Genomic DNA, 24,955 nt, shown 5'->3' on the forward strand with positions numbered 1-24,955 from the left:
AATCTTCAGGATTTATGTCAGCCAAATAGAGCAGGTTCAGCCCTATGATTACTTGGGCATCAGGATTGATGAAAAGCTTCTGTCAAGTAAACAAGTCGAAAATGGTCCTCTCTCAACAATCCAAGACAGTATGGAGATTTGCGCAATAATCACCCGATAAAGCAGGTTCTGTCTGTATACAAAATAAAAGCAATAGCTGCAAGCAGCTATAGTGCTGAAATTTGGGGACACACCTAATGTGTAACACCTACAAAAAGTGGAAACGCCTTCCTGAGGCGACTGCTACAACTAGGCCCAGGGACTTCAACGGTAGTGCTCAGAGCTGAAATGGGAATGATATCTGTGGCAGATTACATCACTTTCAGCCCTGTAAACCTCTGCATACACCTCTGGACTACACCTGCTCTCACAGAGTACCAAAAGAGCTTGAGGGACATCCTGAGTTGCCACAACTGTAAAAAAAAAACATAGTTGAGACACATAGAGCACATTTTGAAGTCAGTTGATTGTCTAGACCTATCGCTTTATCCAGAAAACATAACTAAAGACGCTCTACCATTGGTGAAAAGGAGATCCTGTGATTCCACATAGCAGAAGCATGAAGATATGAGCACTGCCTTTGCTAACCAAATACCTGGATATAAAAGCCAAACCCGACTGGGAACCTTACCTTGACATGATTTTTCATCTGAAAAAGGGCTCTTTTTATCAAGTTTGGGTTAGGCACACTCAGGTCCACTGTTACACCAAATTCTGGTCAAAGGGCTATGGCCGGAGAGATGGGACGTGTGCCTGTTCTCTTGGTGGGCAAGAAACTTTGAAGCATTTTTTGTTACTCTGTGTCAACTCTTTAGCCCCCCCGAAGGTCCTACCTCCGTCCCCTGTTTTTAGGTCTCGCGACCTATCGATGTGCGCAAGCGCATCGAGCGGAGCGAGAATTCAAGTGGCGAAAACATCATCAAACTAAGGGCTTTCAGCCCCGCGGTTTCATTCAGGGCCAGCCCAGCACATCAAAGGGCTTCTCCTCCCCTTTCATGGCCGGCCGCAGGCCGGCCGTACTCTCAGTTTCCCAAGCCCGCCCCCATCCTCCACGCATCTCCTTTCACCATGCCTGCACTCTATACAGCCCAGCACATCAAAGGGCTTCTCCTCCCCTAATTATTCATGGCTGGCCGCAGGCCGGCCGTACTCTCAGTTTCCCTTGCCTTACATGCAGTGAGAGGAAACAACCCCCCAAGACCCACAGCTCAAAATTGTTTAAGAGCTGTACATAATATCATGGTTTCAAAACTAAAATTTCACAAACTGTATATTACCTTGCCCTGTACTTTAAATATTCAGGTTCAAAATAGTGTTTCACTTCGGATTTCTTCCTTGGGTTTACCCCGGTTACCTGCATATTCTTACTTTTTGTTCCTATTCCTCTTTTCTGCCGCAACATGTATTTTAGTACAGTCTATTTTTTACTAGGGTTCTGACATTACAGTATTTTAATGTGACACCAAATGCTTCTATAGATTCATTATAGTTCTCGCCTCAGAGAGCCACACCTCCTCCTTTGATGTATTAGTTTCATAACTGTGCATTGCATTCCAAGCCTCGTTTTGAGCCACTTCTTGAAAGCGCATTCTTGCTTCGGACAGTGATGGTCGCTCGCTCGGTCTTTCACAATACTGGGGCACGGACTCCAGAAGACGCACATCAAATGATCTAGCTTACTGTGGGTAATCTACCCATCTTGGCCTCTTCTTTCAGACGCTGCTACTCCGGAGTGAGTAATAACGATGTTAGTGTATGCCTGGTACGCTTTCCTTTTCACTCGTCATTCATTTGTGATGGAATACATTTTAATTATTTTTCTCCTGCCATTACAGACTTAAATTCCAGAGCAAGAAACAGAAGGTTTTCACCCAAAACTTTGGGGCGTGCATGCGCACTTGTTCATATAGGACTTTGAATGGTTATATCCATCCCTTGTCTAGAAGGGGCTTTCAGGTACACTCCTTTGGATCTTTACATTAATTACACAACATCGACTACCATTTTTGACTAAATCGACTCCATTAACTAGTACAGATATCCCATCCATTTTCGATATCCTGAGCACTAGCGCCGCCAGTGACCATGAAGGATGCTTTTCCTGGACACCGGAATGAGCCATGGCAAACAGTCTGAGGAAGACTCACGCCGCACTGTACAGGAGGCATCGGTTATTGAACCATGGACTGCTGAAAAGTGCCTGCAATTCTGACCGCAGCAGCATAGGCCCCTCCCCAGCTCTGAGCACTTAATCACTCGAACGGATGGTGGCCGCTGAAGAAAGCAGCTTCATGAAAAGGAAAATAAAATCAGGCCATAATGCACTGAATTGAAAAAGATCAAACTACGCAACTACTTAGAAAAAATGAGGACGATCAAATGTAGGGTGCTAGTAAAATCCGAATCACAGCCTTAAACGTGACTTTTAGTCTGCTCTCCCAATGAATTTCCACTGTTTAACTTCGTCATGGGGGGGGGGGTGTTTAATATCGCCACATCAAAGGCATCAATCACCCTCCCACAGGCTTCCCCAGCGCTGCCCCGCCCCCTGCTTCACGGCCAGGCCATCTGTTCCCAGCAGCAGCATTTCTCCTGCGCCAGGCCACATCAAAGGCTCTGTGCCACTTTCACCCACACAGCACCACTATCACCCACGCAACACCACACTCACCCACGCAACGCCACTCACCCAAGCAACACCACTCACACACGCAACGCAACTCATCCACGAAACGCAACTCATCCACTCAACCCCACTCATCCACGCAACGTCACTCATCCACGCAACGCCACTCATCCACGCAATGCCACTCATCCATGCAACGCCACTCATCCACGCAACGCCACTCATCCACGCAACGCCACTCATCCATGCAACGCCACTCACACATGCAACGCCACTCACCCACGCAACACCACTCATCCACGCAACGCCACTCATCCACGCAACGCCACTCATCCACGCAACGCCACTCATCCACGCAACGCCACTCATCCATGCAACGCCACTCACACATGCAACGCCACTCACCCACGCAACGCCACTCACCCATGCAACACCACTCACACATGCAACGCCACTCATCCACGCAATGCCACTCATCCACGCAACGCCTCTCACACATGCAACTCCACTCACACATGCAACGCAACTCACCCACGCAACCCCACTCACACATGCAACGCCACTCACACATGCAACGCCACTCACACATGCAACGCCACTCCCACATGCAACGCCACTCACACATGCAACGCCACTCACACATGCAACGCCACTCACACATGCAACTCCACTCACACATGCAACGCCACTCACACATGCAATGCCACTCACACATGCAACGCCACTCACACATGCAACGCCACTCACTCATGCAACGCCACTCACACATGCAACGCCACTCACACATGCAACGCCACTCATCCACGCAACGCCACTCATCCATGCAACGCCACTCATCCACGCAACGCCACTCATCCACGCAACGCCACTCATCCACGCAACGCCACTCATCCATGCAACGCCACTCACCCATGCAACACCACTCACACATGCAACGCCACTCACCCACGCAACGCCACTCACTCACGCAAAGCCACTCACACCCACGCAGTGCCACTTTCACCCACACAGCACCACTTTCAGACACGCAACACCACTCACACCCACGCAAGCCCACTATCACGCACGCAACGCCACTCACACCCACGCAGTGCCACTTTCACCCACAGTGTGCAGTGCACAATAGGTCTCGCAGTAGGAAAGTTGGAGCTATTGGTTTTGTAAATGACAAAGCCCTTTATGTTTTTAAAATGAAAACAAAAATAAAAGGCATTGTTATTTGCAATTGTAATAGCTCCAACTTTCCTACTGCGAGACCTATTGGCAACGCCAGTGCTTGTTAAAATATGGTACGAGGAGTTGTAAGGACGCTCTTTTATTGTGCTACAGAACTGATAACCCGGAGAGCTATAAGGTCATAGCTTCATATGTATACGTTGTCTGTGAAGGAAGACGAATGACTTCCAAACAAGCAAAGGAAAGCCGCAATCTTTAAGACAGTGATCCAACGGAGCCCATCATCATCATTATTTTAGTTTTTCACGTCAGCAGCACCAGTCTGATGACTGGAGAAAATCTGCTGCTAACGGTTGGTATTGACTCAAGCTGCACTTACAGGTGCTACTTTACAACTGAGCAAAATTCAAATTAAATTCAAAATTGTATTTGATCCAGACTTCGACTGAGGTCAACAAATACAAATAAACCATATGAAGTAGTTATATTTAGACTTTTAGGGCTTCTTAAAAACTCATTATAGACATAGTAGATTCAAGTTGATGAAAAAAATACATAACTTTATGATTGTTAGATATATGCTTTTTTAGAACAATTTTAAAAAAACTTTAAAAACTTAAACAAGTTATGACACACAAATTCATTTGGGGGGGGGCTGTATGGCATAATTAGATCTTGAGTTAAAATAGCGTTGTATCTAAAGCGGATGGGTTTTACAAAATGTTGTCGAGCCTCTACCAAAGTCAGATTTGGACAAATAAAAAATACGTGGAATAGATCTTGTACTCCACCATTACACAAGTCAAAGATACCTGAAGAATGTTCAAGGGAATTCCAAATAGAAGAGTAAACTTTTAAAGGGAGGATTCCTAGTTTCAGAAGAAGTATACAGTACCTTTCTCTACGCTGTAGCTGAAACTGTAAATAATGCTCAGGAGTTTTATATACTACATTTTCCACAATTTTTTAAAAATACTTTAATTGAGTACAGTGCTCCTTATCTACAACTGGGCAATAGAGGAGGTTTTATTGCAGCGCTTTAAGACAGCTTTAGAGTGTGCAGAACCTCTGATTTTGGTATGGATACATTTTCTTCCCTAAAAGGCTTTGTTTGTATTGATGTACATTAGTTGTCCTGTATAAACTCCTTTTATGACTTTAGAAATGGTTATATCAGAAGGATCATTACACCTAGTCCAAAGCTGTTACCCGCCCATGATGGCAACTGCATACCGCACTTTATTTTGCCTTGCACGGGCATAAAGGTTTATTGTTAACAAACCCTGCCTTTGTACGGATGCACTTTTTTGTGGTCTTTGCACGCCCAAGCCTCCGATGCCAACAGCCTTCAGCTGCCTATACTGGTAATCACATCCTGCACTTTATTTTGCATATTTGCACGGGCATCTATATCCCTCCCAACTAATGCTGCTTTCGCACGGTTGCACTTTTAGAGATTCCTCCTTATATAAGCTTTTAAGTCTCTACTTTATTTTAGCTTCGGCTGGCATGATCGTTACATTTTTCTTGGCTTCTCAACCCGCCTGTTGCACAGCCACTTCACCACTCCTTAGACGCATTCAGCGTTTAGCAATAGCTTCAATGTTTTATTTCAGCTAGACAGGACTTTCCTTGTCCAAGCCCCTTTGTACAGGATTTTTTGAACATTTGTTTTAACAACACTTCTGATCTCATTCACGGTACCCCCCATCCAAAAAATAGAGCGTAGCTACAGTTTGTTTTGCTGTAGTGAAGGACAGAGGACTGGAGGAAGTCACACAGCTTTACTATTCGTCCTCTAAGACATCTTAAGCTAGGCAGAGAGCAACGTGATTCCCTGAGACCAAAGAAAGGAGGCACGCTGGTAAGAAGGGCTTATGGACAGGAATGTTTTTCGGTTCTCTTTTTCCTATGTTTTATTTGGGGCTTGAATTATACAGTGACTGCACATGCTGGGGGTTCGTTCATATTATGTATTTTATGTTTTTTATAATTGTATGGCTCTATTGTAAAGCTGAATCATGAAAGTGTTTTTACTTTTACTTTGAGTGGACCAGAGACCCCAAAATGCCTTTTTTCACATACGTAATTCGCACACACAGACTTAAAAACATTAAAGCACATTAAAGTCACACAGGAAGAGATTAATTAAAAAACAGATGGAAAGTGGAAAAGCTGTAACAATTAAATACAGGGGCATATGTACAAGAAAATCCCGAAGCGCAGTGCGATGCCAAATTTGGCAGCGGCGCGCTCTGACGTTTTTTAATGCAGGGATGCACCATATTGATATAGAAATATGGCACACCCCTGTGTTTCCCCTAGCAAAGGCACAAAAAATCTTCCAAGCACCAGCGCAGGCACCCTGCCACCATGTAGTAAGGGTGCCTGTGCTGCAAAGGCGATTGTTTACGTGCAGGAAGGGACACCTTCCTGCACATAAACAATCAAAAATGGTGATTTGCTCTTTCTGTGTGTGATGCAGAGTGCAACACACATAGACCAAAAAATGAGTTGAAATAAATAATTTCTCCTCGTATTGCCATTCTTAGACCAGGTATTACCTGGCCTTCGTTTTTGGCACTGCCCCAGCCTTGTAAAACTGAGGCAATGTAAAAAATCAACGGTGTTGCGGTGGAACACCAACAGCAACACCCATTGCCCGCCCTTTGCCATAGCGTACTTCGGTGGAAAGAGACATATTTACATGGTGATGTTAATCCACGTTATGTGGCTTTGTGCCACCTTGTAAACATGAGGAATGGTGCTAGGCCACTGGAGCGTCAAAAAAGTGACGCTCCTGTTGCGAAAGAGGCTTGTAAATATGCCCCATAGTGTCTACACGAAGGACAGAGGAAAAAGCTCTTCATCGCCTCGAGGAACAATAAAGAAGATTGGCAGGAGTAAAGTTTATGAAATGTTATGTAAAGTATTAAAAACTACGATGGTGACTCATGTTTGACAGGCAAAACCATGTTTACACTGTGGCAACCTCCAAAAAGTATTTGGGGAGTGTGAGCCATGGCCTGCTTGGTCGCACAATGTATAGGCCCTTATGAAAAAAAAAATGCATTTCTAATCTGATTGTCTGCACAGTTCTTTCTTTCTATGAATGAATAAAAGAAGACATTCTTAAAGGATTGAAAAAACGAAAAATAAATATCAAAAGAAGACATGATTTTTAAATGCTTTGTGATAAGTATAGTGTAAATCAGCAAGAGTTAAAAGTTACTACTTAGTAGTGCCCTTTTCCCTTTGGCTGTGGGGCCACCTCTCTAGTATAATTATTATTAATATTGTAAATCAGCAAGATATGGGACTTGACAGAAAGTTCCACATCAGGTAGCCAAGAATGATTAAGTGAAGACATTTTAAAGGAAAGAAAAGAACGAAAAATAAATATCCACAGAAGAGATAGGTTGTTTATGCTTTGTGAAAAGAGGCAATATTGTCAACCAGCAAACAAATGGAACGAGAGAAAATTCCACAGCAAGAGACAAAGGACAGAAAACAGACCAGACCTACCATCCTGTCATCAATGGTCATTTTTGTTTATGGAGAAAAATATTTTTGGGGAAGTTCATGACTGAAAGAATTTGTACAGATACAAATACCAAGGTTCAGGGCCATATGTAGAGTGGGCCTCTCTGGATGTCGGCCAGTGGTAGTAGGGGGTTATGAGATGTTCAGCATTTCACGAGAATTAGATTTTGTACATTTGAGTATTCGCATCCCCCACCCCAAAGAGAACTAGAGAATCTATTTTTAAAATGTCACTTTCCATATGATTTCATCAAAAAAGGTAGAAGTAAAGGTCGCATGAATCTGTTCCCTGCAGCATCCAAACATTCGCCCAGCAACATCTCTCAAAGATCAGTTCATTACAAGACAGCCCAGGGCGGTGATATTTTGTACGTGTTAGGTGACAATGAGTTGCATTCCCCTGTGTCAGGCTGCCTCGCTAGACTTTAATCAAAGTTCTCTTGACCCTTTAACCTTCATAACACCACTTCATCATCGCTCTATTCCATTTTTAATCAAGCCCCTCACATCTTCTTTATCATCATACATAATACCTAATTGCCTTAAAATTGTCTCCCCTAAACTGAGGTCCATAAATTAAACACTCCTGTTTTTTTAATAAAACTTTGGAAATAGAATATGAGAATATTGATCATGACACATTCCTTCTTGCAACCTCGGGGTTGGACGGTATCATGGGTAAAACAAAGACTGCAGAAATATATTTTGAAAAATTATAAGACTCCAAAATACAAAACAAAGTCAACCACAATAGTGGCCGTACATACATATCTCCCAACATTGGCTGTACTTTTACCTATGAGAAGTGAGATTGGTCGGATTTAAAAATTAAATAAAGGTATACATTTTTGTAAGGGAAAATTTCTGTAAACCCATGATTTTGCTAGTCTATATTTTGGAGTCTGGGTTTTAGCAAAAGAGGTTTTCGGATTCGGTGTCTTCACATAGACCCTTAAGAATAACAGTCGCCCAGTCAATACTTAAACGGTACCACGGGGTGTATTGGGAGCCCTCGTGCCCAAAGGTGTGTTTCTCACTAACCAATCGATACCTCCGATGCCAGCGTCATTATCCCATCAAATGTCGCCATGAGACACGGAGTCAGCCGCACCATCATGCACTCTTTTTTTCCGCTGACAGCAAAAGAAACACGTCCGATGAATCCACACGTGCAGGTCTTTAGGCACGCGGAAGAAATGAGCACCAGCTGCAAGCGGGATTAGGTGCCCTGAAGGTGACACCATGTTGGCGCTATGCAAAACTCATCAATTAAATAAGTGAATACAGCAGGTAATCGCATTTTTGCCTAAGGGGGCTAAGGCTGCTGTTGTGAAAGTGACAGAGCGCATTCATCAGACGTGTGGCTCTCATTACCCGACGGTGTGTTGTGAAGTCCATTTGTAAGCCGCTGACCTAGAAACATCAGCGCTGTGAAGGTGGATCTAACAGAATTGTCCTCTTCAGGCAGCGACGTTCAGCTTCACCCCCTCCCCCCAAAAAAACCTTCGATATTACCTACTATCAGATCATACCTTTCCCAGTGCGCCTTTGTTATTCACTATCGCCGATGCACACCATCAATGTAAATTTGGCATGGTAATTATGTTTTTTTTTATATAAACTGGTGTATAGAGAATGCCCCTAGCTTATACATGCTTTATAAATAGACAACACAACTACCCAAGGCTCACCAGTGTCCAACAGGTGCTAAGTGGATCAAGGCATAATTCGAATCACCGACCTAAGGTCAAACGTAGACCTTCAAAGCAAGACCACAACCCACTGAGTTACGTAACAGGTGTCAGAACAAAAGGTGTAACTGCCTCGAACCAGTTCTGGCATACTCACCCCACCATCCTACAGGGCCTAAGCAACCAGTCCTCACGTGATTGTAGGCCGATAGCGTCACCTATGCTGCTGAAATGTACGCATGTACAACTTCTTGACTACAGAAAGCAACTGGGAGAGACTGTAAGGAGACAAACGTTTCTTCCGCTCAATACATTAAAAAAACAATAAATTCCATATTGTATTTCCTAACATGCAAATACTCCGTTTGCGCCATTTTTTTGGAGTAAATTTAAATAACATCCGTATAGTTAATTGCCATGAGTGTAGCGCCTCTACCACTAAAGTGATGCAAAAGCGCTATGGCCTTGTGGGGTTGGTTGCAAGCTGGGAGGACGATGCCTTGTCCAATCGGCTGCCTGCATTGCATGCCTACCTTCCACATCCATACTTGCTAGGATGGAAGAATGCCTCACCTTTCGAAGTACCACAGACACCACCTAAAGATGGCCGTGGCACCATCCTTTAAAATCAAAAAGCCACCTCCAACAACAGGAATCTGCCTGCTCTCGCTGCCCACCTCCCATAGCCAACTTTTAGCCCAATCATGGCAGGCATCGCAGCGGGCTCGGGGACACCACTGCCAGAGTGCGACACCTCCGACCGACCTACCTTTCTGAAGTTTATTTGGGTTCTCGTAGATCCAGAGAAAGAGGTTGGCAAATTCACAGTCACAGAGCCACGGGTTCCCCTCCAGGCGCACCGTCCGCAGGGCGGGTAGCGCCTGGAGGACGGCCACGTCCAGGCGCTGCAGGCTATTGTCATTCAGCTCCAGCACCTGCAGCGCCTCCAGGGTGTCGAAGGCGGCCCCGTCCACCTCGGTGAGGTTGTTGTACCCCAGGCTGAGTTTGATCAGCTTCGCCGCAGCCCTGAAAGCGCCGGCCTCCAGCCGGGTCAAGCTGTTGTAGCTCAAGTCCAGAAAGACCAGTTTGGACGAAGTGCTGAAGGTGCCCTCTTCCAGCGCCGCCAGCGAGTTGTTCCGCAGGTCCAGGTAGACCAGGTCCCCGTAGAACATGAAGAAGTCGGCGGGGATCCTCTGGATGTTGTTGTTGGCCGCAAGAAGTTTCCGCACGTCCAGCGGGAAGGAACTGGGGAGCCTAGAGAGCCCTTGGCCCGTGCAGTCTATGGTGTGGTAGTCCATGCAGGTGCAGGCGGGGGGGCAGAGCTGCCCCTGAGGTAGGAAGGTGAGGCTGAAAATGCAAACAGACGGTAGGAGATAGAGTAGAAAGCATGGCAGCATGGTAAAGGGTCGGACAGCTTGGAAGCGGGGCTACGAGAGAGACATTTTGCTCGGCTGAGCAACAATGCCTGCTACATACAGCACGAGACAGAGCGCGCGAGGGTGCGCGCGCGCTCGCCCGTGTGTGCGCGTGGGGTTGTATCCAGGAGATCACATATCATCATAGATCAAATGGCAGCGGTCCACCGGGAGCCAGGGAGGGGGCGATGTTTTCTGACAGCTGAATATAATTGCATCTGAAATCTATGGCGCTGAAACGGAATATCAGAGCAACTCCGCAAAGTGGCGGATGCAAAATTCTTTCCAGCAGATGGTGTTAAAAGCCGCAGCGTTTCATTTAGACGTGCAGAATTTGCGGTCGAGGACGAGGAAGTCCGGGTTCATAAATAAGGAAGCGCTTATGCATTTAAAATTCATGTTTCGGTGCTTTATCTGGACGTGTGAAAATCCCAATTGTTAAGGTCTCATTTTAATTGGAGATCCAGCCCCGTCAAGCGTGCCGTGTCTGCCTTTGCATCATTCATGCCTCGCTTTAGGATCAGCCCTCGATTTCGAGAGATCTGACGTGAATTAGTCCCGAGGCTCGTTTCCCAGTACCGAGGGCGGGTAGTCCGACTGACACCTTCTCACAGAGGGCTTTTCTGATACCAGGAAGCATGACGCAGTAGAACATGAGATTTGAGGTGTCAGAAAATCACCAGATGCTGTCTTGTTCTTGTATTTGTGAACAAACCATTCAGTGACTAACCTCGGAACACTAAAAGTGGGGAGAGGATGTGGCGCAACGGCCACAGTTGCCGACTTTGGCCCTGGGGAAACAGCTTCCAGTCGCGGTGTAGGCTCAACATCTTGCAATTCTGGACATTGCAGTTACTCGCCCCTTACCTACAAAAAAATCAATGTGCCCTTAACTGGTGCTCATGAAAAGCGGATCGAGTTTGCGTTGTAAGTGCTTGTGTTGATGATTCAGTGCCTGAGCTGTGCACTGAATACAACTGGCTCAAATTAAGCACTGAAAGCATTGCTACCAGAAACACCCTACAAAGTAATAGGGCAGCACAGTAGATTCATTGCTATTGGTGATGAATGAGACAATCCAACCAACATGAAACATAATTTACATTATTTATAGTTTTTGTTTAACGTTTCACCCGCTGCTTTAAGTGGGCTGAAAAAGGTAGATTGGAATGCCCTGTTACTCAGCGGTAACCTTCATTACCTCGAGTCCTGGTCTTCCTGTTCCATTCCTCACCAGTGAGCATCTTGTCTGCTCTACAGATCCCTTTTACCTCAGCAAACGGATATACTTCCCTAAATATGGCGCCGCCTAGCCTGTCTGGCATGCATAAAGGGGGAAGTATGACAGAATAAACATCCTGAAAATACCAAAGAAACTCACAAAAAAAGAAAAACACAAACAATCACCTGAAAACAAAAAAAACAGGGAGTGAGAGACGGACCCAGAAATGGAACCAGAAGACCAGGATTCAGAGTAATGAAGATTACCGGTGAGTAACCGGGCATTACGTCCTCGTCCATCTTTCCATTACAATCCTTACCAGTGAGCCCATACTCAAGCTTAAGGTGATTGAAAACACAGAGATCAGATGGATGCAGCAGAACAAATACGTCAAATTTAATCAACACAGAAATAGTACAGATCACAAATCTTGTACAGCAGACAAAACATCAGAGCCAAAAGCAACAGATGTACCCATCCCCAACTGAAGACGGTAGTGGGAGACAAAAGTAATCAAAGGAACTCAGCAGGTGACAAACATGATGAACATCCTCCGTAGCCTGAGAGAAAGAAGGAGAAACAATCAGCCAATCATCAAGGTAAAGATAAACCTAATACCAAAGGAATGGGAGATATCCACAGGGGGACCAAGAGCTTCGTAAAAACCCTTGGCGACAATGAAAGACCGAAAGGAAGCACCTGGAACTGGAAGTGCCGGGAGCCCACAGCAAACCGCTGAAACTGCTGATCCTCCAGATGGATGGGAACATGTAGGTAAGCGTCCTTCAGGCCCAGGGAGTTGAGGGACGACCCCTGTTGCACCAGCGGAAGAACTGAAAGCAAAGTCATTATCTTGAAACTTTGATGTGGAATGTGCAGATTCACACCCTTCAGATCCAACACAGGGCAGAGGTCGCTGGTATCCTTCTTTGAATCCAGAAAATAATTGAATAGTACCTCAGCCCCCTTTCCAAGGGTGGAACCTCACTGACAGCTTGTTTCCCCAAGAGAAGCTGAGCACCCTTCTGCAAGGCTGCCTGCCTCACAGGATCCCGTGACAAAGGTGTCTCCAGAACTCAATCTGGTTACTCGAGGTCACAGTCTGAACCACCCAGGCATTGAAAAGACCCTGCCAATGATGAGAAAAGAATTGAAGACAACCCTCAACTGGGAATGATGGACAGTCATTGCTTTGGAGCAGAATTGGAGGAAGCAATGGAGGACAGAGACCGGGACTTATCACTTCTAGGGGCCTCCGGCCACGACCCCTGCTTCAAAAGGGCTGGAGAGCACCTCTAGACTAAGAAAAGGCAAAAGCAATGCGATTAATAAAACCCCGACCCGAGAGAAAGGGTGAACAGGAGCCACTAGCTTCCTGTTTTCAGCTGACTGCTTGACCATATCCTCCAGCTAAATGCCAAACACCTTAGCACCACCAAAAGGCAACTCCAGAAGGACCGACTTTTGTGAGGTCTGTGCCTTCCAAGTACGCATCCAGATATGGTGACAAGCAGCAATGGAAGCCCCAGAAGCTGCAGCAACTGCACACACATTATCAAAAGTGATGTCCTATAAATAGCACACCTGGAGCTCCACCAGGGCCAACACAGAGGAGGTATCCCCGCCCTCACTCAATTGAAGAGTTAGGGCCTTGGAATCCTTCAAAAGAGACTGAACCATATAATGTGAATAGGCAGTTTACCAAAACGAAAAATTGGAGGCTGCAAAAGACCGCTTACCAGCCCCTTCAGCCTTCTAATTAATGGGGTCAGAAGGATGGGCATCATCAGAAAGAACTATGCCCTGTTAGGAATTACTAGCCATAAAATTGTCCACTTTCACAGACTGAGGGAATTCTTCAGAAAACCCCTCCAAGTTATAACATTTCCATAATAAGCGAGGAAAGGCAGTCTTGTCAACATCACGCCACTCATGTGCAAAAACCTTGCGGAAAGCAAAATGGAGCGGAAATGAGTTAAGGTCAGGCTGGTGGTACTGGGGGGAAACAAAAACCTCCTCCAGCCACCACAGGAGAAGGAAACCCCCAGATTACCCCTAACATGGGCAAACAAGTCAGAGAGCTCTGCTCCCTGAACAAAATGACCCCTCCGGCCCTCATCTTCCTCTGGGTCCATCAAATCAGCAACAGGTTGAGGAAGAGGCACATTAGCAGGAGGACTATTCACCTCCCATACCTGAAAAGCAACTTCCACCACTGAGTCACAAGAAAAAGGTCAAAAAAGGATAAAAAACAAGAAAAGGGGGCAGGGTAGAAACACCCTGACCCCCTAGGCCGCTGTCCCGGGGACCACCACCTCCCCGGGGCGATAGTCATGAAATGTGGGGGTTCTTGCCCCCCCACGCAACCCCAGGGACTGCCACCTCCGTTTGACTTAAATCATTAAATGCGCGGGCCATCGCGGCCCCCCCACAGCCTTGGTGACCATCACCTCCCTGGTGCTTTTTTAAATTATAGGCATGGTGGGCTCCAGCCCCCCACACTGGCCCAGGGACTGCCACCTCTCCAGGGCATTGCTGTTATATTGTATGGGGGGGCTCGCAGGCCCCCCCAAGCACCATGAAGCAAAGCAGATTGCTTTTGAGCAAAGAGAGCTGCATGTCAGCAGCTCCTTTTGCCCAAAAGCAATTCCGGCTCCAGCAGGAGGTGGGGAGCAGTCAGGGACCATGGGGGTATTGGGCACCCTCATACGGTCCTCAACATGAGGCCAGGACCCGGGGCATGGGGACCGAGGCCAAAAGTGGCCCAGGGAAGGGGGGCTACATGCCCCCCTCCCTTTTTATTTAAAACATGAAAAAAAAGAATGGTAGGTCAGGCCACAGGAGATTGGGGTGCCCGGGGTCAAAAAGGGACAAGGGAAGGGGGGCCACACAGCCCTCATTCCCCTTCCCCCAAAACAACCGGCAACTCGCCAGAGGCCCTGCCCCCTCCCTGCAGCACTCTGCAAACTCGCCTCCTGGTGCGTTCTGGGTTGGGGGATGAAGTCCCCTTCATTGGTGAGGGTACCTAGGGGTCAATTAGCCCACCAGGTATCTCCAGTAAGTCCCACACAGTGGGATTGCTGAGAGGTGGTGTGAGGCCACGCCCCTTTTTACAAGACTCTGCACACGCACCTCTTGGCACACTGCTGGTGGGGCTATGAAGTCCCCTTGTGTTCTAAAGACTAAAGTGGACTTCATCCCCCAAGCACAGGAGGCGTGTTTGCAGTGTGGTGTAAAAAGGGAGCATGGCCTCTGACCACTCTCAGCAATCCAGCTGTATGGGGCTTACTGGAGGCAACAGGAGGGCTAGTTGGCCTCGGGGACCTTCAGGAAGCAAAGGGACTTCACTCCCCCTCCAAGAGCGCACCAGGGATCGTGTTTGCAGAGTGGTGGAGAAAGGGGGCATGGCCTGTGTCCACCTCTCAGCAACCTCACTGTGTGGGGCTTACTGGAGGAAACAAGTAGGCTAGTTGGCCCCTAAGGAGCCCTAGTAGCGAAAGGGATTTCAATCCCCATCCAAGAGCGCGCCATGGTGGACGTTAGCAGAGTAGTGGGCAAAGGGGGCATGGCCTTCTATGAGAACTTAGCAATCCTGCTGTTTGGAACTTACTGGAGGTAATAGGAGGGGTAGTTGGCCCCCATGGATGTCCTTGGGGGCAAACTACCCCTCCTGTTACCGCCAGTAAGTCCCATACAGTAGGATTGCTAAGAGGTATTCGAAGGCCACGCCCCCCCTTAGTCCACCACTCCGCAACCGCACCTCCTGGCACACTACTGGTTGAGGAATGAAGTCTACTTTACTCCTGGGGGACCTTGGGGGCCAAGTAGCCCTCCTGTAAGTCCTACGCAGCGGAATTCCTGAAAGCTGTTCGGAGGCCCAGGCCTCTTTCTGCTGCACTCTGCAAATGCGGCAACTACATTCAAAATTAGCATTTTAAAAACCTTAGAAATTCACTGAAAAACCCATAGATTTCCGGGGCGTTATAGTTAGAAATTAGCTTTTAAAAAACCTTTGCAATTCACTGAACAAAACACATAGGTTTCATGGACGTTATAATTAGAAATTAGCATTTAAAAACACTTAGAAATTCACTGAAAGAAAAACAGGTTTCAGGGATGTTATAGTTAGTTGGACATTTCCCACCTACAAAACCAGAGAAATTCGTCCGTTGTTATCAGCTGAGTTAACCATAACTCACGCCCCTGCAATGCATTACTGATGATGTCACATATTGCATCACTCATGACATGGTCAATTACATCACTGATTACATCACTGATGGCATTGCAAATTACGTCACTGATGACATCACTGATGACATCATCCCCGAGTGTGAGTGTTTCTAAAAAGTTTAAGAATGTTATGTTATGTTAATGCCCTTTTATAAAGCGCGTGACTCACCCAGGGGCATCTCAGCGCTAACCTCAAAGGGGACTAAGAGACGTATAAGCAAGGTACTAGAGGAGAACATAAAAAATCGATAAGGAAAACTAGAACAAAAAGGCTTTAAGATGTTTTCTAAAAATAAGATAGGAATTGGTTATTCGCAGAACCTCAGGAAGAGTGTTCCAGTATCTGGGGGCTACGTATGAGAATGATTTGCCCCCTGTACGGCTAAGACGAATGCAAGGCACCTTTAGCAGTGCCAGAGAGTTTGACCTAAGATTATACTTAGATGTTTGCTTACAGATATTATTTTGCAGATAATCAGGGCCCATTCCCTTGATGGCCTTAAAGGTGAGGCAACATATCTTGAAGAATGATCTTTTCTTAACTGAAAGCCAATGAAGCTCTCTAAGCAGGGGCAGTGATGGGGATCCTGGAGGACGGTTTAATACCATCCTAGCTGCAGTATTCTGGATAACCTGCAGTTTAGCTAGCATGGTCTCTCCCGCATCTGCCAGAAGGGCATTACTGTAGTCAAGGCGACTCATAACCATCGCCTGAACTACCGTTCTGCGATGTTCCAGTTGCAGATAGGGAATCATTTTACGTAGCAGACGAAGGCTATAATAACATGAGCCTGTGATGTTTTTGACATTGTCCTTCATCGTTAGCTTTTCATCCAGCTGAAATCCCAAGCTTTTTACGGAGGAGGATGGACCGGGTGCCACAGCCAACTAGGAAGGCCACCAATCAGTTGTCCAGATATTAGCAGGCTTGCCCAGGAGCATAAGCTCTGTTTTCCTGGGTTAAGTTGAAGACAGCATTCTGTCATCCATTTAGAAATGGCAAGCATTCCCTCCGCAAAACGCTGTTTCTCCTCAGTAAAGTTGGATCCTATTGGGAATATCAGCTGGTTATCATCTGCGTAAGAAACTATCTCAAACCCATAAGGCTTGACGACCTTAGCCAGAGGTGCAATATATACATTAAAGAGTGTAGGGCTCAGACACGAGCCCTGAGGCACTCCCTTGTCCAACTGGAATTTCCGAGATCTAAAAGGGCATAAAATGACTGTCTGCCCTCGATCTGACTAAAAATTCCTAAGCCACTCCAGGGCAAGGTCCTCAACACCACTCTCCTGCAGTCTTTCCATCAACAACCGATGGCAGATGGTATCGAACGCCGCGGAGAGATCTAGGAGGACAAGTATCGCTGAACCGCCCCCATGTAAAGTTTGTCTTAGTGAGTCTGTGACTGCCACTATTGCGGTTTCGATACTAAATCCTGCGTGGAAGCCTTACTGCGACGGATCAAGAATACCATTAGATTCTAAATAGTGGCTCAGTTGTTTATTAATTTGAGTTTCCAATATCTTAGCTAACAGTGGCAGCAGTGACATCGGTCTGTAATTACTCAAAACCTGATGGTCTGCAGTTGTTTTTTTAGGATCGGCCGGACAAAGGCCTCTTTCCAGGAGGTTGGAGTGGAGCCTGTTTGGATGGAGGTGTTAAGAATTGTTTGCACTATTGGAGCGCAGACCGGGGCCAGAAGCGCCATGATGTTAGGAGAGCGTAGGTCCCCTGGGGATCCAGACTTTGCCACCAATAATTGGTATTTACATCCTCCAGTGAGATCGTTTCAAAGTGCTTCAAATGTGAAGTACACGATCTTATCAGAGACTCTTGATATCTGGTAGGGTTATTATCACCTGCGCTCAAGGTATCAAAGTTAGCATAAATTAGTGAGATTTTATCTTGAAAGAAATTAGCTACTGAGTCGCAGAGCTCCTGCGTTTCTAGTGGTTGCTGTTTGCAGGCTTGAGGAGAAGCGAAGTCCCTAACTATATTAAACAATGCTTTGGAGGAATTGCTGGCTTGTTCAATTTGATCATGAATATACGAACATCTAGCCAGCTTAATTTTTTGATGGTATTGAAATAGAGCTAGTTTATAGCTCTGTTTATCTCCTACACTTTTGGATCTTCTCCATCGTCCCTCAAGCACCTTGCAGGATGATTTGTCAGTTTTCAAATCACCCAAATACCAGGGGGCGGATTTCCGTCGGATATCCAAAGTCTTCTCGCACTCAGGGACAACTATGTCTAAGGTGTTCTTAAAAGCGGAGTTGAAATTAGCCAGTAATTCCGAGATACCCTGAATGCTATACTCCATATCTTTATAGTGATGTGTAAATGTCTCCTCAAATAGTTCTAGGGTGAGTTTATGCCAAGGTCTACACTTTTGAATCTTTGGCAATTTGCAAGATTTCTTATGAGTTGCCTCAGGTAGTGGCAAGAGAGTAAATGTGATGATACAGTGATCTGTCCAGATCTGGGTAAGAGGGGGGTAAACTTTTAGCTGGTCTATATTGGTAAAAATCAGGCCAAGCGTATGGTCTGCAAAGTGAGTAGGTCCCACCACCCGTTGTAGTAAACCCATGTCACTCAAACTAGATGTTAGCTGAATAACATCCGAATTCGTAAGTTCCTCTCCATGAAAGTTAAAATCACCAAGCAGGAAGAACTTACTGGAAGCCAGGACTTGCGTTGCTATGAATTCCGTCAAATGATTGACTAAATTCCCTTTTGGACCAGGCGGCCGATAGAGTAGGGCGCCATCCCAAGTCTCGGTTGGTGACATGGAGACCCTGAAAATTCCCAATTCCATACAGTCATTGCTGCTAGTTGACAACCATTGGGCTTTAAGGTGGTCTTTAAAGGCCAACCCAATGCCACCTCCAGTCTTTCCTACTCTATCTGGGTGAATAAATTTATAGTTGTCAGGTATAGCTAAGTTAATGGATGGACCGTTATGAGGGCTTAACCATGTTTCAGTTAAAAAACATAAGTCAGGGTTGCAGGTGGAAATCATATCCCAGATTTCCGTAGAATGCTTCACAAGAGATCTTGTATTACATAAAATGTAGCTTGGTCTGTTATATATAGTGAGGAAATCAGTACCCTCATTGTTTGAGCAAGCCATTGCTGGATAAATATTACACTCGCTGGTTCTACATGTGACCGGACCTTCCAGAGCAGGATGGGACAAAAATCAGTGGACGCTTGCCTACTAAGCACCCCGTTTCCTATTTCCAATAATGCTTTTTTCGTACAAGCGAGAAATGTCTCTGGGATGGTATAAAGAGCCAATCGGGCAGCATTTCCTGCCTCCTGGCTCGGTCTGGCGCGGACGGGCGCAGACAGGCTTGCCTCTGGCGCGCCCGCTGCGCGTACGCGATGTTGGAGTCATTTAATACTCTCAAGGCCCGTGTAGCCCACAGCACTAGCCCGCCGACCTCTATTCCCCCAAGATGGCGGCTGTGAAAATGCGGCTGGGAAAGAGATCCTAAGTCCCCGAGCAGCTCCTAATCGGCTGCGGGGAGAAGCACTGGGTTGTGGGGAAAGCGAGTGACAGTGTGAGGTAGGATATGTTAAAAAGCAAGTAGTATTTAAAAAAACACTTAGTTCTACGATTCCCGGCTTTCCGCCTCAGGAATCCCCCATAGAGTACGCACTGGCGTCCTGCTGCAGTATTTATACTCTCAAGGCCCGTGTAGCCCACAGCACTCGCCCGCCGACCTCTATTCCCCCAAGATGGCGCCTGTGAAAATGCGACTGGGAAAGAGATCCTAAGTCCCCGGGCAGCATCTAATCGGCTGCGGGAAGAAGCGCTGAGTTGTGGGGAAAGCGAGTGACAGCGTGAAGAAGGATATGTTAAAAAGCAAGTAGTATTTAAAAAAACAATTAGTTCTACGATTTCTGGCTTTCCGCCTCAGGAATCCCCCTAAGAGTACGCACTGGTGTCCTGCTGCAGTATTTATGCTCTCAAGGCCCGTGTAGCCCACAGCACTAGCCTGCCGACCTCTATTCTCCCAAGATGGCGCCTGTCAAATTGCGGCTGGGAAAGAGATCCTAAGTCCCCGAGCAGCTCCCTGAGCAGCTCCACATAAAAGAATGTTATGTATATACGCCAAGGTGTATTCGAAGAATGAGTTGGTGTGTGGCTGTCTGTATGGATGATTTGTTGGGTGCGTGACTGACTGTATGAGTGAGCGATTAAACGTGTCTTAGTGAATGTATGGGTGAGTGACTAATCTGTGTAAATGTGTGTATCAGTCTGTCAGTAGGTGTGTAAGTGGCTGCATAGGTTGGTGAGTAGCTAAATGAGTGCGTATATAGGGTATTTATTAGTTGTCTGAGCACCTGGATGGATGCCTGAGTGACTGTGTTGGTGGGTGTAGATCTGTGTGACTCCATGCATGGATGTGTGAGTCGGTGAATCCCTGGGTGTATGGGTTTATGAGTGTGTCTTTGAGGGACGTATGGTTGAGTGAGTGTGCGTATGGCTGTGTTGGGGAGTCTATGGATGTTTCAGTGGTATATGAGTGACTGCATATGTGAAAGGCAGTATATGTGAGTGTTGGAGTAAATAAGTGACGGTATGTGTGAGTGAGTGAGTGAGTGTGAGAATGACTATATGGGTGAGTGTGTGCTTGTGTCAGTGATTGTAGAAGAGAGTAAGTATGTGTTACTATCTGTATGAATAAGTGAGGTGGTGTGTGTATAACTGTATATGTGAGTAGGCAACGTGATTGATTGGGGGTCTGACTATGTGTGTTATTAACTTTATGGGTGAGTGGTGGCATGTGAGTGTCTGTATTGGTGTATGAGTGCATATATCAGTGGCTGTATTGATGAATGACAGTGTATGAGTGACTATATGGGTGAATGAGTAGATGTGTGTGTAGACCTATGAATCAGTGAATGAATAAGCACTAAATGGCATTGGTGAGTCTATGGTTTTGAGAATGGTAATCTGTATTTAGAGTGGGTGTCTGAAAGATTATATTAGAGTGTGAGGAGGTGTGAGTTATATTTAGCTCAGCTAACTATAACGTCTGAATTTCTCTGGTTTTGAACAAGTGAAATGTCAGCCTGACTATAACGACCCTGAAACCTGTGTTTTTTTTCAGTGCATATTTAAGGTTTTTTAAATACTAATTCCCAACTATAACGTGTCTCAAACATATGTTTTTTCAGTGAATTTCTAAGGTTTTTTAAATGCTAATACTAACTATGCCTATAATGGTAGGACATGTACAGAAAGAGGAAGAACGGCGCATAAAGAATCAAGAAAAGTGCAGAAAGATGTAAGAGAGGTGTAGAATGATGAAGAAAGGTGAAAAAAGCATGACAAATGCAGAAAGAGGCAACAGAAGTCCAGAAAGAGGAAAAAAGGTATAGAAAGGGGCAAAAGAAGTGCAGAAAGGATCAACAGAGGTGCAAGAAGAGGTCTACTTTGACTGTACTTTTTTCAGAGACTCATACAAAGTAGCTTAATCACTAATTCTTCTCCCAAGATATCTTAAACCTCACTTTTCTCTTGAAGGTTCATTATTCATCGACTGCTCAGAATTTGAGCCCTACCAAATGTAAAACAGCAATCCTAACCATATCACTATTGTAAGTCAGACCAGGTTTGTGAAGGTATGTGACATGTTACATAAAAAGAAACTTACAAATACTTGAATACCTGTGTATCAAACAGCATACTCTGTAAATTTGTGTACAAAAAGGTTTATGTATTTCATTCTGCTCATAATACAGGGCACATGGGTATTCAATAGTATATTTGAGGGGCTCTATGATATATATACATTAGACATGTATGGCTGTGCAACTGAATGAGAGAGCACAACTAAGAACATTTGACTACCTATAGGAGAAGCTAACCGCTTTTTAAGCTACCAACTTCAGATGCATAACACATGTGAGAATGCATGTACACATAGACATATTCCTCTGTCAAGAGAGCACCCAGGCATTTAAACTTGACACACTGCACTTCCCATTTGAATACAGAGAGAGGTGAGAGAAGTATAGAAAAAAATAAAAGAGATGTTGATAGAGTAAGAAATGTGCAGAAAGAGGCAGAAGAAGTACAGAAAGAGACAAGAGAAGTACAAAAGAGGCAAGAAAGGTACAGAAAGAGGCAAGAGAGGTACATAAATAACCAACAGATGAGCAGAAAAAGGCAAGAGGGTGCATAAAGAGGCAAGAGAAGTGCATAAGGAAACAACAGAGGTGCAGAAAGAAGGAAGAGAGCTACAGAAAGAGGCCGGAAAGGTGAAGAAGGGCACAGAAAGAAGCAAGAGAGTTGAAGAAAGAACCAAGAGAAGTGCAGAAAAAAAGCAAGTGAGGTATATAAAGAGTCAAGAGGGGTGCATAAAGAGGTACGAGAGGCACAGAAAGAGGGAAGACGAGTGCAGGAAGAGGCAACAGGGATGCAGAAAGAAGCAAGAGAAGTGCAGAAAGAAGCAACAGAGGTGCAGAAAGGGGCAAGAGAGGTGCAGAAAGAAGGAAGATGAGTGCAGAAAGAGGAAACTGGGGTGCAGAAAGAAGCAAAAGAGGTGCAGAAAGAAGCAAGATAGGTGAAGAAAGAAGCAACAGAAGTGCAGAAAGAGGCAAGAGGGGTGTAGAAGGAGGCAAGAGAAGTATAGAAAGAAGCAACAGAGGTGCAGAAAGAGGCAAGGGGGTGCAGAAACCGGTTAGAGAAGTCCTGAAAGAAGCAAAAGAGGTGCAGAAAAAAGCAAGAGAAGTGATGAAAGAGACAAGAGAGTTGCAGAAAGAAACAGAAGAGGTGCAGAAAAAAGCCAGAGAAGTATAGAAAGAGGCACGTGAGGTGCACAAAGAGTCAAGAGAGGTGCAGAAAGGGGCAGGATATTTCCAGAAATAGGCAAGAGAGGTACAGAACCATGCAAGAGGGGTACAGAAAGAGGCAAGAGAAGTGCAGAAAAATAGCAACACAGGTGCACAAGGAGGCAAGAGAACTGTATAAAGAGGCAAGAGAGTTCCAGAATAAAGCAAGAGAGGTGCAGAAAGAGTGAACGATGGTTCTTAAAGAGGCAAGAGAGGTGCAGAAAGAGGGAAGAGGGGTGCATAAAGAGGAAAGAGAGGTACAGAAAGAAGGAAGGGGTGCAGAAAGAAGCAAGAGATGTGCAGAAAGAGGGAAGAGGTGTGCTGAAAGAGGCAAGAGAAGTGCAGAAAGTGGCAAGAGAGGTACAGAAACAAGCAAAAGATGTGCAGAAAGAGGGAAGAGGGGTGCACATAGAGGGAAGAAGGCTGCAGAAAGAAGCAAGAAAGGTGCAGAAAGAAGCAAAAGAGGTGCAGAAAGAGGCAACAGAAGTACAGAAAGAGGCAAGAGAGGTTTGCACACCATTAGTACTAATTTAACACCCACATTTATCAATAAGTAACACATGACCATTCCAGCTTTGCAAACAGCCTTCCACCACGCTGTAACACATCACTGCATTTTTGGTAACATTTGAGCAGTTTCAGCCAGAAACAAGGGTTTTTTGTTTATCTCTGCAGATTATGCAGCAGATGATGAATTATGTGGCAAATCCAGAAAATGTATAAGTATTTGAAAGTCGGTGAGGCCGAACAGTCGCATAATTCTAGTGGCTCTCCTCATATCTCTGACTAGGTCCACAAGTGCTCATCTGCGGTTGCTTCTTTTTTTCTGTCTTTTTGAATTTATAGTTTAACTTCTATGGAAATGGGGAAGACTAATTCTGAGGTTACCACTCCACAATACAGACTACCTTACCACATAATTACACTCCATAACACATAATCCCACTCCACATAATTCCTATACACTAAATACCACATACTGTCTATCCACATAATTTCACTGCACAACATACCACATAATTCCACCACACACAACGTACATCCACTCCACTCTAAAAAGCATTAGTAAAAAATGTTTACATTTACAATGGCAATAGTTCTAACTCTGGCAAATGCGAGACCTATTGCATTGCAAATGCTTGTCTAATTAGTAGTCACGTTTGCAGAGTGGTGGAGAAAAAGGGATGGGCCTCCGACCAGCACTTAGGAATTCCACTGCGTAGGACTTACAGGAGGTTCCAGGAAGGCTTCTTGGCCACCAAAGACCCTCAGGAGTAAAGTAGACTTCATTCCCCAACCAGTAGTGTGCCAGGAGGCACGTTTGCGGAGTGTTGGAGAAAGGGGGGCCGTGGCTTCTGAATACCTCTTCACAATACCACTATTTGGGACTTACTGGAGATAACATGAAGGCTAGTTGGCCCTAAGGACGTCCTTGTGGGCCAACTACCCCTCCTATTACCTCTAGTAAGTGCCACAATGCAGGATTGCTAAGTTCTCATAGCAGGCCATGCCCCCTTTGCCCACCACTCTGCAAACACGCTCCCTGATGAGCACTTGGATGGGGATTGATGTCCCCTTCGCTGCTGGGGGTTTTTAGGGTCCATCTAGCCTACCTGTTACCTCCAATAAGCCCCACATAGTGGGACTGCTGAGAGGTGGACACAGGCCACATCCCCTTTCTCCACCACTCTGAAAACACAGCTCCTGGCGCGCTCTTGGTTGGGGATGAAGTCCCCTTGCCTCTTGCAGGTCCCTACGGGCCAACTAGCCCGCCTGTTACCTCCAGTAAGCCCCACACAGCTTGATTGCTGAGAGGTGCTCAGAGTCCACACACCCTTTTTCACCACTATGCAAAGGTGGATCCTGGTGCACTGCTACTTGGGGGATAAAGTCCAGTTTAGTCCAGAGGACCTCAGGGAACTCATCATCCCACCACCAGGGCACCAAGAGGTATGTTTGCCAAGTGGTCTAAAAAGGGGCGTAGCCTCTTACCACCTCCCAGAAAACCATCTGTGTAGGGCTTACTAGAGGTACCAGGTGGGCTAGTTGGCCTCTAAAGACCCTCAGAAGTGACGGGGACTTTACTCCCCATGCAAGATCGGGCCAGGAGGCACGTTTGCAGAGCCATGCGTGGAGGGGGCAGGGCCTACGGCGAGTTG

At 45.9% G+C, this 24,955-nt stretch overlaps 1 protein-coding gene across 1 annotated transcript in view; it reads right to left on the reverse strand.

Moving 5' to 3' along the window:
• Positions 1-10,550, reverse strand: part of LRRC38 (leucine rich repeat containing 38) — a 525,027-nt gene extending 514,477 nt beyond the window's left edge. The window contains exon 1 of the mRNA XM_086920105.1: positions 9,845-10,550. Within this exon, the coding sequence (XP_086776231.1) occupies positions 9,845-10,472 (628 nt within the window). The 5' untranslated portion in view covers positions 10,473-10,550. The remainder of the gene's footprint in view (positions 1-9,844) is intronic.
• Between the last annotated feature and the right edge of the window lie 14,405 nt (positions 10,551-24,955).

The sequence above is a fragment of the Lissotriton vulgaris genome, chromosome 5, assembly GCF_964263255.1.
Source record: "Lissotriton vulgaris chromosome 5, aLisVul1.2, whole genome shotgun sequence".
In the NCBI taxonomy this organism is placed as follows: Eukaryota; Metazoa; Chordata; class Amphibia; order Caudata; family Salamandridae; genus Lissotriton; species Lissotriton vulgaris.